The 16,392-nt window shown below is 41.8% G+C and overlaps 2 protein-coding genes across 3 annotated transcripts; one reads left to right on the top strand and one right to left on the bottom strand.

The window, feature by feature from the left end:
- Nucleotides 1–3,536: 3,536 nt before the first annotated feature.
- On the bottom strand, nucleotides 3,537–15,888 carry LOC311110294 (uncharacterized protein). Its single transcript, XM_084188833.1, has 3 exons — nucleotides 15,432–15,888; nucleotides 6,831–6,955; nucleotides 3,537–5,018 (listed from the first exon to the last, which is right to left on the bottom strand). The coding sequence occupies exons 1-3, from the start codon at nucleotides 15,712–15,714 to the stop codon at nucleotides 3,909–3,911; spliced, it is 1,518 nt and encodes a 505-aa protein (XP_084044959.1). The 5' UTR covers nucleotides 15,715–15,888; the 3' UTR covers nucleotides 3,537–3,908.
- Nucleotides 9,564–13,782, top strand: LOC311110276 (G2/M phase-specific E3 ubiquitin-protein ligase-like). Of its 2 annotated transcripts, none has more exons than XM_084188814.1 (8): nucleotides 9,564–9,647; nucleotides 10,304–10,498; nucleotides 10,809–10,895; nucleotides 11,578–11,831; nucleotides 11,912–12,037; nucleotides 12,267–12,407; nucleotides 12,573–12,681; nucleotides 12,787–13,782. In XM_084188814.1, exons 1-8 carry the CDS (start codon nucleotides 9,644–9,646, stop codon nucleotides 12,996–12,998), a joined length of 1,128 nt encoding a protein of 375 aa, XP_084044940.1. In that variant the 5' UTR covers nucleotides 9,564–9,643; the 3' UTR covers nucleotides 12,999–13,782. The 2 variants fall into 2 exon arrangements, with proteins under 2 accessions (XP_084044940.1, XP_084044939.1); XM_084188813.1 differs by lacking the exon at nucleotides 9,564–9,647 and adding an exon at nucleotides 9,777–9,946.
- Nucleotides 15,889–16,392: the final 504 nt, after the last annotated feature.

Below are 16,392 nucleotides of genomic sequence, written 5' to 3'. Positions count from 1 at the left end.
ACTACAGTAAGTGTATATTTTTTGGTTGAAGGATTCTTTCACGCTGATGAAAGAAGGCCCATGTTTTGTTTAAAGATAAGGGCCATATGTTTCCATAGCCGTATCGCAAGCGGTGATTATTTACATTTTTAAACGTTCAAACACAGCATCGGGATTATAGTTCACATGAGCCAGTCGTGGGCGAAGTTAATCGCTGAAAACTGTAGGGAGAAGGCAGAATATTATTTCTGTCTGTAATAAAGCCCTTTTGTGGGGAAAAACTCATTCTGATTGGCTGGGCCTGGCTCCCCAGTGGGTGGGCCTATGGCCCACCTACGTCTGCGCCCCTGCCCAGTCATGTGAAATCCATAGATTATATTTATTTTGCATCCGCTGGTACCAACCATTCGTCTGTGTGATTAACGAGGACTGAGCCAGGGTGGTGTTTGTGAGACAAGGGTGGATCTGAAGGGGCCTGGAGCCAAGTCTTTTCTTACAATAATGTCTGTAGAGGGGTTTGAGCAAATTATTAAAAGGTGAGACTCACTAACACGCACATTTAACATGTTTTGCTCTAGATTTATGACCTCTTGGCGTAATGGTTAAGGTGTTGGCTTGGCAGTCGCTGGACCCAGGTTCGAGTCCCGGTCGGGGCTTCCCCCTGAAATTGCTACAAAATACTTACATGGTTGGTTTCATAAACTGACCCTAATTGGGAAAAAACATTTGCTACAACTTCCGAGTCCATTGGAGAGGATCAGTTTGAGCAAAGTGAGGTGTCGCTGATCTACAAATAGTATTCCCTGCCAAATAATAGGCTTTGTGCAATTAAGATTCCTAGAGCTACGCCTCCCCTGGCTTAGGCCATCCCCCCCATCAAACAACCAGACATTGATTGATTGATTGATTGGAGACAGCTTGTGTCTATTAAATAACATTTCCTAGAATTTTCTACCTGCAGCAACCCTAGTGGATAATGCTGGAAATACCAGTAAAACAAAAAACACTGGCCCTAATTATACCAGAGGCACTTAGGCTACAGGTAGGGATTAGGGAAGTAAAAAAACTTAGCCCAACTACACTAAACCAGTATACCCAACCGGCCTCACAACAGCAGACCACGTGTAGCCGGCCCAGGACCTCCACATCCGGCTTCTTCACCTGCGGGATGGTCTGAGACCAGCTACCCGGACAGCTGATGAAACTGGGTTTGCACAACCGAATAATTTCTGCACAAACTGTCAGAAACCGTCTCAGGGAAGCTCATCTGCGTGCTCGTCGTCCTCACCAGGGTCTTGACCTGACTGCAGTTCGGCTTTGTAACCAACTTCAGTGGGCAAATGCTCACCTTCGATGGCCACTGGCACACTGGAGAAATGTGCTCTTCACAGATGAATCCCGGTTTCAACTGTACCGGGCAGATGGCAGAAGTATGGCGTCGTGTGGGCGAGCGGTTTGCTGATGTCAACGTTGTGAACAGAGTGCCCCATGGTGGCAGTGGGGTTATGGTATGGGGAGGGATAAGCTACGGACAACGAACACAATTGCATTTTATCGATGGCAATTTGAATGAACAGTGATACCGTGAAGAGATCCTGAGGCCCATTGTCGTGCCATTCATCCGCCGCAATCACCTCATGTTTCAGCATGATAATACACAGCCCCATGTCGCAAGGATCTGTACACAATTCCTGGAAGCTGAAAATGTCCCAGTTCTTCCATGGCCTGCAGTCACCAGAAATGTCACCAATTGAGCCTGTTTGGGATGCTCTGGATCGACACGTACGACAGCGTGTTCCAGTTCCCGCCAATATCCAGCAACTTCGCACAGTCATTGAAGAGGAGAGGGACAACATTCCACAGGCCACAATCAACAGCCTGATCAACTCTAAGCAAAGGAGATGTGTCGCGCTCCATGAGGCAAATGGTGGTCACACCAGATACTGACTGGTTTTCTGATCCACGCCCCTACCTTTTTTTAAGGTATCTGTGACCAACAGATGCATATCTGTATTCCAAGTCATGTGAAATCCATAGGTTAGGGTCTAATTAATTTATTTCAATTGACTGATTTCCTTATATGAACTATAACTCAGTAAAATCGTTGAAATTGCAAAGCTCAGTCCCTCTGGCAGATGGTGGTACACCCTATGATAATGAACCCACTCCTCGCTACCTTGAGTCACTGCACTTTCCCTAGCTTACTCTCCACCCACCCAGATACATCATACAGATCAGACAAAACTGGTGGGAGAACCTGCTCTTTCCACGAGACTGACCAGGTGAAAGCTATGATCCCTTATTGATGTCACCTGTTAATCCACTTCAATCAGTGTAGATGAAGGGTAGGAGACAGGTTAAAGAAGGATTTTTAAGCCTTGAGACATGGATTGTATATGTGAGCCATTCAGAGGGTGAATGGGCAACACAAAATAATAATTAAGTGCCTTTGAACGGGGTATGGTAGTAGTAGGTGCCAGGCACACCGGTTTGTGTCAAGAACTGCAACACTGCTGGGTTTTTCACGCTCAACAGATTCCCGTGTGTATGGTCCACCCTCCAAAGGACATCCAGCCAACTTGACACAACTATGGGAAGTTGAAAATTCCCATATTGTGTTTATTAAACAAAAACAAGTTTTAAATACACCATATGAAAACCACACATACATGTCTCAACTACAAATCTGCATGTACTTGATAAACTGCATTCATTTTCTCATTAAAAGTGTTTACTGAAGAAAAGTAGTTGAATGGAAGTAATGAAATAGGCATTTGTGAACATAATTTAGCCTACACAGTACAAACACAATGTTAAGGCTTTTTAGGCATATATATGCTGAACTATCATGGTCCAAACACACCAAGACAGTCGTGAAGAGGGCACGACAAAGCCTATTCCCCCTCAGGAGACTGAAAAGATTTGGCATGGGTCCTCAAATCCTCCAAAAATTCTAAAGCTGCACCATCGAGAGCATCCTGACTGGTTGCATCACCGCCTGGTATGGCAACTGCTTGGCCTCCGACCGCAAGGCACTACAGAGGGTAGTGCGTACGGCCCAGTACATCACTGGGGCCAAGCTTCCTGCCATCCAGGACCTCTATACCAGGCGGTGTCAGAGGAAGGCCCTCAAAATTGTCAAAGACTCTAGCCACCCTAGTCATAGACTGTTCTCCCTGCTACCGCACGGCAAGCGGTACCGGAGCGCCAAGTCTAGGTCCAAAAGACTTCTCAACAGCTTCTACCCCCAAGCCATAAGACTCCTGAACAGCTAATCATGGCTACCCGGACTATTTGCACTGCCCCCCCACCCCATCCTTTTTACGCTGCTGCTACTCTGTTAATTATTTATGCATAGTCACTTTAACTCTACCCACATGTACATATTACTTCAACTACCTCAACTAGCCGGTGCCCCCGCACATTGACTCTGCACCGGTAGCCCCCTGTATATATAGCCTCCCTACTGTTATTTGATTTTACTTCTGCTCTTTTTTTTTCTCAACACTTTTTTTGTTGTTTTATTTTTACCTTTTATTTTTATTTATTTTTTTGTTAAAAATAAATGCACTGTTGGTTAAGGGCTGTAAGTAAGCATTTCACTGTAATGTCTGCACCTGTTGTATTCGGCGCATGTGACCAATACAATTTGATTGGATTTGATTTGATTTATATCCCACAATGTCTGGGCCTTACACTTCAATGCTCTTAGTTGTTGTGGAAATTGACCCACTACTGCTGTTTACTTTGTGCATCTATGTCATCTCGCTGAATCCATCTTTAACGCAGGGTTTGATCTAAACGTCAGAAGCTATCGAATGGAATAGTTACTTTCTATGTTATAGAGTGGAATTGTTTTTCTGCTGGTGTATCCTGAGGTAGCTCCTTTCTGAGAACCTCTTCGCGCAGTGAGTGCAGTCGAAGGGCCTCTATCCCGTGTGGACCTTCAAGTGCCTCTTCAGATGGTGCTGGTGGGAGAACCTCTTCTCACACTGGGGGCAGCTGTAGGGTTTCTCCCCTGTGTGGACCCTCTGGTGCCTCTTCAGGCTGCCAGCCTCAGCGAAGCGCATGTCACACTGGGTACAGCTGAAGGGTTTCTCCCCTGTGTGGACCCTCTGGTGGATCTCCACCTTCTGGGGGCAGCTGAAGCCTTTGTTACAGAACATGCAGAGGAACCGTTTCTCTTTACTATTGCCTGATGTTGCTCCCTCTCCCCGAGCCTGGGCTCTAGCCCTGTCGTTGGCGTTCAATACCTGATTGAAAAGGACGTGGCCGTGTGAATCGGAAGGCCCTATCGACATGGACACTGGGTCACTATCCCTGAGTGCGTGTAAACGGGAGTGGGTCGCAGCATTTGGATTTGTCTCTAAGCTTTCCCTGTAATCTAAGAAATCTCTGCCCTGTGAGTGTCCGTCTCCTGGGTGATTATCTGCATTCCATGTGGTAGGAACCTCACCCTCCACTTTCACCTCATCTATGATCAGACCCTCCCCTTTCTTATCTAGGCACCCTTCAGAGTATTCACTACTACTGTACTGGTTCCAGTCCCCTCTAGACAGATCAGTCTGTGTCTCTAAACCCAAGGATATGTTACCAGGGTCCATCTCTGTAGCGTAAGAACAAGACAGATCATCACCACCAGAGTCTAACTCATCACCATCACCACATGAATGAACTGTCCTCTGGCTCTGTTGAAATACCGGTAAATACTCTGAGCCAGGAGCAGGAGGACAGCCCAGTCTCCCCAGGCCTAGTCTCTCTGGGTCTGATCTGTGGTCAGATCCTGTGGGTAAGCACCTGTGCGTTACAGTTAAAGTCTCTTTGTCTGTCTCTGACTTGAGGATTGCATTCAGCGTTCCATTGACCTCCGTGATGCTTCGTCGGGCCCTGGGCTGCGATGCGGTGGTTGTGGGGTCCTTCGTGGCTACAGGGGGCGCTCCAGCCACTCCAGTCTGGATGTCTCTGCTGTGCCGTAGGTCCTCCTCTCCTTCAGACCTCTCCTGCTTGACCCCAGGACCTGCAGCCTCTGTATCTGCAGACTGACACAAGGAGGTAGGATGTTATTACCATTACATGATTAGATCACAATGTCGTAGGAAGTCTTACAAGCCCTATGGCAGATCAATTGTGACTCGTTTCAGGAAACTAGGCGTATGTCACACGTCACTACTTCACAGGAGCGGCATTTGAACTTAAACATTTATTTTTTATCAAAATGCGTTTTTTGGCAGAAATGCCTTCTGGAAAATGTTTACTTTCATGTGCCTTAATAACAAACTTGTATTCCATCATAAATACGAATACAATTGTTAAATTACGAGCTTAGTTGGTTTAGCCACGGAAAAAGACAGGAAATTCCCGTTAGCCATGATTGGCTGAGATAATGGATGGGCTGGACATGCCGGGAGATGAGTTTGGATTGGTCTGCCATGTAGCCTGCTTCTGTCTATAACGTGAGCTGATCAGTATGTGTTGACAGTCCTTTCTACTGTGCTGTTTTTGAAAGATAACGTTAGCCATCGAGAACTACAAAAGTTTTGCTACTTTTCTCAACAACATTGATGCCCTGAATTTAGCAGGCGCTATTGACAGATCAGTTGGAAAAAGTGATGGGCTACTTTCTGCACACGCCACAGTCAGTGTGAACCGGAGTGACTTGACAACGCTGGCCAAACAAGATGTAGCTACAAACAAAACTGAGTTAAATGGTTCCAGTCTGCCGTGAAGCGTTCATCCATGTATACGGGTAAGAGTCTAGCTACATTTTCAGAAATAAGCTTCTAATTTTGTCAGAAAGTCGTTTTTATTGCAAGTTAAAGCGTACTGTTAATTAGCTAGCAAACGTTAGCTTGCTGGCTCGCTAGCTAACGTTACGTGTATGATCTTTGTAGTATTATTATTAGAATCAGAAATCCATTTGCATTGCTAGTTATAGCCTAATGTTAGCTAGCTAACATTGAACCTAGTTTGTTAGCTTTAGCTACCTGCAGATTCATACTACACAGCTATGACAATGTTTGCATTGGTAGTAGTAGGAGTTGGGATTATGCCGGTTCATTGTTTAGCTAGCTAGCTAGCTAGATGTCTAAACAAAAGACTCCACTTCGGCCTGATTATTACATGACCCATCAAATTAGCCAGGTGTGTCTGGGGGTGATTACGGCCATCTATTGTATTTCATGAACATGTGTACATGTCTAGACAATAGTGACCCATCCACTTAGATACATGTGGCTGGGTGGTGGTTATATCATTTCCTTCACATGACCCATCAATTTAGACTAGTGTGTCGGGTAAGCGTCATCTAATAATGATAAAATATGTATTAAATATTTTTATCTGGACACTTCCTGCTTTTGATATTACTACTATGCAAGTAACCACTTCACTGTACCATTAACACCTTCTGTATTGTGTGCACGTGACAAATAAACTTAGATTTTACCTGATAAATATTGTGTGTTTACCTGGTGTGAATCCTTAAAGAGATGGGTGGGGCTAAGGCTTAAGAGGGTGTAAACGATGCTAAATGGGTGTTGACAAAGAATTGGTCTCCAGTAAGTGTACCAAAACATTCAAGAGCCATTTTCTCAAAAGTGGGGAGAAATTATCAACTTTCAGAGCAGAATTACTTTCCCATTGTTCCTCAACTGTAGTGTATGATATACCCTTTTCTAGCTCTGAGTCTCTACTTTTATCCCATGTAAAAAACACAATTTCAAATTTTGCTACATAAGACCGAATCGAGGCGGTCGGTCACAGTGAATAGCTGAGGGGCGCGTTTCTGAAGTAAATGTCCACATTTGATTTCCAAAGTACTGTAATATTTTATGCAACACTATTACACTAACCTCTATCAAGATAACGTGCTGGGTTGAGGTTCCACTCCCCTCATCAACAGTGATTGGTTGATCATCTTTCCATGTATTGTGTTCCACTGGCTTCACAAAGCTCGTGTGGCCTCCAGTGAGATGTCCTTCACCAAAGAGAGTGATCGGGGAAAAGAGTTACTGTCAATGCTCAATGTTATATTGTACACTATTGACAGTTTTGACACTGTCTAGAATTGGCAAAGACGTAAGGTAACACTTCTCATAACTTCTTGATATACTAATTATTAGTTAATGTATTATGTTCCATGCATCACATTGTTTTCATTGAGTAAATAATAGGAAATGCAGTAAATCAAGAGTCTGGATAGAATATGATTGTGTCTTTGCCCAAGAAGGCTAAGTAATTATTAGCTACATATTGTAACACCAGATAATGTGATTTAACCCAAACATTTTGGTAACCATTGTACTGGGAGTTACATGTCTGGCTATACAAAACGTCTGCAGAGATGTTTCAACTAACCTTGTATTGGCGATACTATCTTTGTTCTCGATTTGTGGAAACATGAATGTCATAAAATGTCAGTGTCCAGTTGTAGGGGTCCATTTGAATTTAGAACACTTGTAAAATAAATACTCCTTGAAGTACTCCATGAACTAATCCAAGAACGTGTACGCCGCCATCTTGGGTATTTCAAGTCTTCTCTCATTGCTCGAGACAGGTGGGGGGTCCACCCCAAAGTGCTGCATTACATTTACATTTTAGTCATTTAGCAGACGCTCTTATCCAGAGCGACTTACATTTAGTGCATGATGACAAGACACCTGTCTCATCAATGAGAGAATAATTGAAATACACATGATGGCGGCACACACATTGTTGTTTTACTTCATGGAGCAAAACATTGATTTATTTTTAATAACGGAGCATTTTCTAAATTCAAACGGAGCCCCTGCATCTGGACACGGACATTTTAGGAGACTCCTGTTTCCACCAATTGAGAACTAAGATAGTATTGCCATTACCAGGTTAGCTGAAACATTTCTATGGAGGACTAAAAGTGCCACAATTAAATAAATAAATACACCATTAAATAATTACTTAAATGTGTCATTAATTAATTAAATGTGTCATTAATTAATTAAAATTAGAATTAAATACATAAATGTGTAATTAAATGTATCATTAATTAATTCAAATACCGATTCATTTTATGTAAAATACATATATAATTATTTCACTATTTACATTTACATTTCATGGTCCTGCGTTGGAGTGATTCATGAATTACTTAAAACTGTCAAACTGACCCATCAAAAGTTGGTAGGCGGAACCTAACGCCTGATTGGTTACCCTCTGCATCAAGCCAAAACAAATCAATTCCGGATAATGGATTGATGCAGAGCTACTGAACACATTCCAATACACTGGGTGGCGCTATTCACCTCTACGTTGGTTTAGTTACACGGTTAAACAGTACTTTCATTGCAACGGCTAAAAATCAAGAGAAGACTCGGTCCTGCTAGCCCCAATGTTGAGACGCTGTGTGAGGTGCAGGACAAAATGTCTAAAAGTTGCCCGGAGCTGCTGAGAGAAGCAGCGAATTTGATTGAGGAAGCTCTGAGCAGAAGTCCAACGGCTCCTGCGGCACCGGTGACTCCGGCAGCTCAGTCACAGCAGATACCGGCCGCTCAATCACGTACACCTGTCCAAGGTAAGCTAAGTAATTTCATGTTAGCCAGGTGTGCTACTATTTAATGATTCGGGACACACGTGTAGGTTAAATTAGATCGACTCGAACATGTATTTGCATGCGGTATTATGATGCTTCGTGCGTGACACGTTTATTGTTAATGGGGGGGGAAGCATAAACCTAGCTAGTTCGCTAATCGGCTAAATGGTGTTAGCTGGCTTGAGCATCCCAAGATAGAAGTAGAGGCTGTTTTAGCTGACTGGTGACCATTGAGCTGTTACGTTTTTCTGTGTTGCAGCGGAGGTAGCAAGGCTCTTTGCGCCATATAACATTGGAGCCAGAAGGAATATGACGAGACGACCAGCACAAGTCCAAGTTAGCCGAAGAAGCTACACACACACTGTCTGTTGTTTGGCTGACCACAATGCGGATAAAATTCCAAGCGTACTGTTTAAAGCTGAACTTCTTACTTCAGGACTTGGAGAGCAAAAAGTAACATTTTCAGGTCAGTGCGAAACTAGGCATTTACCAAAAGTAAAAAAAGTTTGTACTGTCTGTGGCTTGTTGAAATTATTTGCATTTCTTTTTATAGTGACTCAAACTTAATTGGTGTTCATAGTGTCAATAATAGTTATCACAGGCTTATTTGCTTAATTTAAGGTGAGGTGAGTTATGATTTTGTTTTGTTTTTTTCTCCAGGGAATGACCACGATCCCATGGTTATAACAAATAAACTGATGGAAGTGTTTCCGAAGCTCCAACAAGGGGGAGGCTTTGAATTTCTAAAACTTGTAGGATCTACTCGCAGTCTAAATCTTGCGTTGCTTCAGTGTCCCAGCACTGGATACACCCTTGCCTATCTGAAAGATCCATCGACGATGATTGGACAGGCTACAATCTACATACGTCCACTTCAACAGGATCTACCCTTAGATTGTGTACATACATTTACAGAGACTTAGTTTAATACATAATCAAAACAAAGATTACTGGTGACTTTTAATCATTAATTAAAAGCCATTTGTTGTTGTTGTTGTTAGGAGAGCTCACGTCCTGCCTCTGGTCCAGTCATCCCCTGCATCACTTGTCAGAAGGAAGTTCCCTTTTCAGAGATGAAGCTGCACAGATTGAGCTGCAATGGGTATGTACTTCTTAAAGCAATGCAAGGGTAGCATAATTTATTTTCTTTGGGAATATGTCTCTCTTATTGTTGTGCACACAAATAAGCGAGTATGACCATCATTTCAATTGTGTTAACTTCAAGGACACCCATGCAGGAATCAGAAAGAGAACAAGAGGGAGGCCAAAGTGAAGAAAATGATAGTGAGACAGCCCTAGTCAGTGACAGTGTTCCAGTGAGGCCTGAAACATCAGCTGAGAGTGCAGTAGTACCGGCAGTGATTGTCAACGAGGAGTTGGATCGCAAAGAAACAGACAGTGGTTTGTGTCATCACAATAGTGTTGCTATAAGATTGTGTGTAACTGAAAAGTTAATAGAAAGATAACACCTGTAGGATATAATTAGATAAGATAATACAGTTACAGACAATTAATAACATGCAACTGGGTTTTTCTATTTTTCTAATATTTAGTTGTAGTTGTTTAGTAGTGCTGTTTTTATGTCAACTCAGCGTTGTGACAGGTTCTGAAGATGTTGGGTCTCACGTTTTGTCAGTGAAATGAACAGAATTTTCCTCCTGTTCTGTAGAGTGAGAGGATATCTGTATATGCAGGTAACATGCCAACTCACAATATGTCTCTCTGTAATAGATAACTTTATTGTTGTTGTTTGTTTAGAATGGAAGCTTATTAAAGAACCCACTCAAGCTGCCAAAGTTTTCAAAGAGAATCTGCTAAGGGAACATGCAACTGGGAAACCACTTAGAATGAAGATGGATGTAAGGGACTCTGAAGAGGACAGGGAACGGGAGCTTCTCTTATTCTATAAACAGCAGCAAGAATGGGCATGTCCACTTCATTGTACTCTGGTTGGTAAGTAATATAACATTTATAATATAAATACATCAGTACAGTTTATACCACTCAAGTAGCTTATATGTAATTGTTAAATGGGAGAATGGAATGCACAAAATTATATAATTGATAAAAATGTTATATGTATGTATGTGAATATTGTGCACAATATACTCTTGTTATCTGGAATAATCAATATTAAGGATGCTATTCTAGAATTACAGCCAATAGAAGTTTTTCTCCCTTTCTTGTTAAATGTTACCAAATCCAGTTACCTGTATTAGGCCGCCACTTTTTTTCCAGTGTTATTATCAGTATTTTATTTCAGGTGATGTTGCTATCGGAGAGGGAGTGATGCGGTACTTTATGACAACAATCATATCCAAACTCCAGTTTGGATTCAGTCTAGATCTTGGTAAGTATCTTACTAATTTTTTGAAGGTTAATCCATCTATAAATTGCAGAAATGTCTGTCTGTAGCGCATGTCTCTCAGTTAGTCCGATGGATTTCAAACTTGACAGGTGTCTTGCTCTGGTCACGAGTAAGTGCAGTGCCAAGTTTGACGACGTTTGGATAAACGCAAAAGATAGCGTTACATATATAGGTAAAAGAAGCACACATTGGCTTTTGCCGCTCTTGCTGCTTGCCATTCTCACACTGCATGCAACGCTGACTGAGCACCTGTTTGTGTCGTGACTCACTCTACACCGCCTCTCTCTATGCGCGCGCACACACACACACGCGTACACGTACGTTCTGGTGGTTGATGAACGCGGATATGTGCTGTTTAGCGGAGGGCCGGTGGGCAATGTTTTGTGTCAGGTAAGTCTGTAGTAGGGTATACAGGGGAATTGAATTTGAAGTGGTTTGGGGTCCTTCTGTAAGTCATTTTGGAGTAGGCTACAATTTGGTTTAAGTGAATTCTACAAGCAGCAATACCACAGGCCAAGTAATCGCCACTAGTATGATGTAATATATATATCTATCTATCTATCTATCTATCTAACTATCTATCTATCTATCATACATTTTTATTTAATGTATTTAAGAGGTTAATTGTTGTGACTTTATTCCCTGCTCTCTTGGTACTTTACAGGAGGAATGGGCCGAACACTGCTATTTGAGGGTGAACCTGACCATCTTGTTCCAGCAGCATCAGAGGCACTTATTGAAAGCAACCTCTTCCGGGTTGCAGGAAGGATGTTGGGCCACACCTTTCTGCATGATGGTCCCCATGTCACAGGACTAAGTCCTGCTGTAATTCATGTACTGTTCAATGGGGACCCTGAAATGGCTACTGTTGTTACAGAAGAGTGTCCTGATCTGCACATCAGGAGCATCATAGAACTGGTATGTAACCTAAAAGAAACTTTGCCATGTAAAAAATATTGCTTGGGCAGATATAATAACTTGTATGGTCTTAATTCTAGCTTGAACATGAAGATCTTACACCGGAACAGAAGGACACAGTTTCAGATCTTTCCATGTCTTGGGATCTTCCGGCAGTCACCAAAACAAATCGGAGATGGCTACATAACAAACTTCTACTCCATGCAGTGAGTTCCTGCTGGTTAAGTGACAGAATTCATCGCTGTACTTGTTGAAATTATAGAATGTGTTGTGAACCCTGGCTTGTTATGTTAACACGAGAGTTTAAGTACTAGAGTTTTAATGGATTTTTATAAAGCACTTTATTGTGTTTATTAACATTTTTCCTACTGTGCCAACTTTTGTCAAATTTGGGTTAAGGATTTGGGCTGTAATATGGGTCGGTCTGTCTCTTAGGTCGTTGGGAGGACCATGCGCCAAATTAAACAGTTGAGAAAGGGACTGAAAGATGTGATGGTATGGCCCCTGCTGACATCTAGGCCGGATGTTGTACCACTTCTTTTCCCCAAAATGGCTGAAATGCAGTTCACACCCCAGGTAAGTCAGTAATTTAGTTATATTTGTGACTTAACTTGATGAATTTACGTGTATTTTCAATGACTGAGATGGATATTTTTCCATTTTCTAAGAATTTGATCTGCATAGTCCTTCACCAAAATAAGTTCTCCCTTTTTTTAAATTACAATTTTTGTTTTCTTTAAGATGCTCCTAGAAAAAATCACATGGCCAGTTGAGGACAGTGATGATGAAGACTTTGACTTAGACACCACCTGCCGCATCACTGGCTTTCTAAGGATGTTCATTGAAACAGGTATAAACCTTATTTTCTCTCTTTACAAATGCTTCTATGTCTCATGGATAGATATGATCAATTACAGTTGAACTAAATGTCTTTAATCCATTTTATGACTTTTAGCTTCATCAGGTACCCTGGCCCAGCTGCTGACATTCTGGGTTGGCTGGGAGATGCTTCCTCCTGAACTGAGAGTGGAGATTTCTGGGGGAACCCTTCCTACGTCCTCCACATGCTTTGAAACCCTAAAGCTGCCAGCTCATTTCAAACTCTACATGGACTTTGAGAAAGCACTTGTCGCTGCCATAAAAAGTACTGGATTTGGGCTTGTTTAAGTTTTTTCAGACGTCAATTAGGGCTGGGCAATATTTTAATATTATATCTATCGTGATATAAGACTAGATATCGTCTTAAGGTGCTTTTCCATTACCAGTACCTACTTGACTCGCCTCGCCTCGACTCGCTGTGCGTCCGTTTCCCATTGCAGATTTTAGGACGAGGCGAGTAGGTACCATGTAATGGAAAAGCACCATTAGATTTTGAAGAAGTGTAATATCGTTACATGGTAAGTTTAGTCTTTTCCTGGTTTCAAAGGCTGCATTACAGTAAAGTGATGTCATTTTCTGAACTTACCAGACTGTTCTAGCTGTTCTATTATTTGCCTTTTACCACTTAGTCATTATATCCACAATATGATAGTTATTTATCCGAAATCTAAATGTGGAAGATATTTTGTGAATGCACCAATTGTCAACCTTACAATATCGTTGCAATATCGACATCAAGGTGTTAGGTCAAAAATGTGATATTTGATTTTCTCCATATTGCCCAGCCCTAATGTCAATGCATACACAGTTCAGATGAATTGACACAAGTTCAGTGTCTTTGAAAACATTAACACACTGTGCAGTAGTTGACTTTTTTTTCTTCCATTTACTAAAATCAAACTGTTCTGCACCTTCAGTGCTAACAGTACAGCATTCATGTTAGTCATTCTGTGGACCATAATGAGACAGGAAGCTTCAAAGAAACAGCTTTTTTTCCTTTCTTTTAAAAGGAAAGTAAACTTTCAGTTTTTCCTTGCTTGTTCTAACACAACAAATAAAAACATGGGTTGGACATCAGTCTAAGATTCTTGATAACACTTCCACAGTCTCTACATATAGTCTAAGTGCATCAGTAACAGAAACTCCTGGAGCTGGCAAAATTGCAACCTCTTCATCTGAGAGCTCACGGGCCAGCTGAACCTCGGGGACTGACACAGTGCCTCGATGAAGGCAGTGAGGTCCGTTCCAATCGATCCCATATTCTTCAGGAACCTGAATGGATGACAAGCATAATCAGTCTTGTACTTAAAACTAGTTTGACATGTCCTTACACAAGATTGTTATTTTTGGTCACCAAGGCAGTGAGAAATGAAATGTTACTTATTCAGTTTTTTAAAATAATACAGCTTTGCATAGTATGCACTGTAGAAACTACAGCTCACAGGTTGATGTCTTTCCATAAGCGGGCTTCCTTCACCTTTCAAAGGGGCAGAGCTCCAAATTAAAAATACATTTAAATAATGCCCATATTATTATCTACTCACTTGGAACATGCACACCTCTTGCATTCAGGTGACCACGCATTAGCTTGTAGCCGGTGTTTGGATGACTTTGTGAATTTCACTTACAATACGGTCTAACTCCTCATCATTCACAGCTGAATAGAGATCTGTCTTTCTGTACAAACAAGAAAAACACAACATCAAGTAATGTTACCTTAAACGTCATATTCTTTCCGAGTGTATGAGAGCAGCAATTCATAAACAGAAAACTCATGAATTTAGTGTAAATACCTTAAACTGTATTGTTGCATGCGCCTCCTGATGGTCCTCTTTGACACACCGAACATCGCTGCAAATTTGAACTGCGGGAACTCCACAAAGAAGTTGATGCTCCAGAACTGCACTCGGTATGTCAAACGCCAAACGCCCCGGTCCCTGTGTGTGTTGGGCCTGAAGTGCCCTGGTACCAGAGAAGCGGTGGACAACTTCTTCTAGATTTGCAATCACTCTGTGGTCGATATCTTCGTCGGAAAGTGCGGAAATGACTCCAACAACTTCAATAAGTTCCTCTGCTTTACTAGCTACATGCTCTGGGTCAGCAGGTCCTGCTTCTACATCCTCTGCTAAGTTTAAAATGTCTCTAACCAACTCCCTGGAAAGTTCACGGAGATCCTCCATTGTCTCTATCCAGGTTGGCCTACTCTACTTCAGACCAAAGCAATGGATCAGACTAGATTCGCGTTAGCCCCGCCCACTGACTTTGATGGGTCAGTTTGACAGTTTTAAGTAATTCATGAATCACTGCAATGCAGGATCATGAAATGTAAATGTAAATAGTGAAATAATTATATATGTATTTTACATAAAATGAATCGGTATTTGAATTAATTAATGATACATTTAATTACACATTTATGTATTTAATTCTAATTTTAATTAATTAATGACACATTTAATTAATTAATGACACATTTAAGTAATTATTTAATGGTGTATTTATTTATTTAATTGTGGCACTTTTAGTCCTCCATACATTTCTGGCTATGTTTTGTATTGGCAAACCTGTAACTCCCAGTACAATGCCTGGATAAAATTGTTGTTGTTGCTCAAATCACATCATGTGTTATAATCTACATCTGAACACATGCGCAGAGGGGAACCGCAGCGACAGGCACCAAGTTACTGTACATCGGCAGCATCGGCCTTCTGCGAAACGTACCTCTTGCCATTCCTCTGTATCGGTCGAGGATCTTGACACTACTGGGACCACTGGCGAGGCCGCGCTCTCGTATTGTTCTCTCTGCCCGCTCCCGTGCCACCTTCAGTTCCAGTAGCTGTAGTTTCCTCCTCAATGCCCTGTTTTCTTTCTGGCTTTGAGTTATTTCCAAACGAAACACTGCATAGTCGTCGTCTACGAGTTTACAGATATCTGCCACGGCTGCATTCGCTAGCAGCTCCATGATGGAGGCTATTTGTGTGTGAAAAACCATACAGTTAGCCATTGTTAACCAACGTTAGCAGCTAGCTAGCGTTACCTACTGTAGATAACGTCTATGAACCAAGTCCTGTCTCCAACGCGAATTAAAGACTGCATGGGGTACACGTTATGCTGTGCAGGTAAATAAAAACGCTAACGTGGAAATTGTTCTTCGGCACTGTTCACTTCCGTTTACACTGACGAGAAAGGATGTTACATAGAATTAGGAATTAGAATACCAGTACTAGAAAGGACATAAACCTTCTCATTGGTCGTCACTAGTTACCACAGCCACAAAGTCACAAACCCCGCCCATTTCCACAATGTAGTTTCTTAAAATAAGATGTTTAACCTAACCTTAACCTTATGGCTAACCTTAAATTAAGACCAAAATGCACATGTTTGTTTTCATTAATTTGTACAATATAGCCAATTTTGACTTTGCCTGTGGTAGCCCTTCTTATGATGGGATAAAGGTCAGACATTTCTGTCAGGGAGTTGGTCAAACATGCTTTGCCAGTGCTGTGGTAAAATAATGAATTTGAAGAATGTATCTTCACTGTATGTTTGTTAGCTAGCTAGCCAGCCAGCCTGTTTTAGAGGAATGATTCTATGAATTTTTCAAAATAACTGCCAATATGCCATACACTGGCTGAAATAAGTTGATGATAGGACTTAGACAAGTTGTAAATGCAACAAGTAC

This window comes from Coregonus lavaretus, assembly GCF_964263955.1.
Source record: "Coregonus lavaretus genome assembly, contig: SUPER_35_unloc_3, whole genome shotgun sequence".
Lineage (NCBI taxonomy): Eukaryota > Metazoa > Chordata > Actinopteri > Salmoniformes > Salmonidae > Coregonus > Coregonus lavaretus.
The sequence above is the reverse complement of the archived record's forward strand: the minus strand, read 5'-3'. Positions and strand labels throughout refer to the sequence as shown.

Bases quoted from the DNA above. Each gene is read 5' to 3' on its own strand.
- LOC311110276 (XM_084188813.1), top strand. From the start codon at position 9,778: ATGCAGGAATCAGAAAGAGAACAAGAGGGAGGCCAAAGTGAAGAAAAT. The intron at 9,947-10,303 runs GTTTGTGTCATC...TTGTTTGTTTAG, and splicing joins TCGCAAAGAAACAGACAGTG to AATGGAAGCTTATTAAAGAA. The intron at 10,499-10,808 runs GTAAGTAATATA...ATTTTATTTCAG, and splicing joins ACTTCATTGTACTCTGGTTG to GTGATGTTGCTATCGGAGAG.
- LOC311110294 (XM_084188833.1), bottom strand. From the start codon at position 15,714: ATGGCTAACTGTATGGTTTTTCACACACAAATAGCCTCCATCATGGAG. The intron at 6,956-15,431 runs GTACGTTTCGCA...TCTTTGGTGAAG, and splicing joins ATACAGAGGAATGGCAAGAG to GACATCTCACTGGAGGCCAC. The intron at 5,019-6,830 runs GTTAGTGTAATA...TCCTTGTGTCAG, and splicing joins AGCACGTTATCTTGATAGAG to TCTGCAGATACAGAGGCTGC.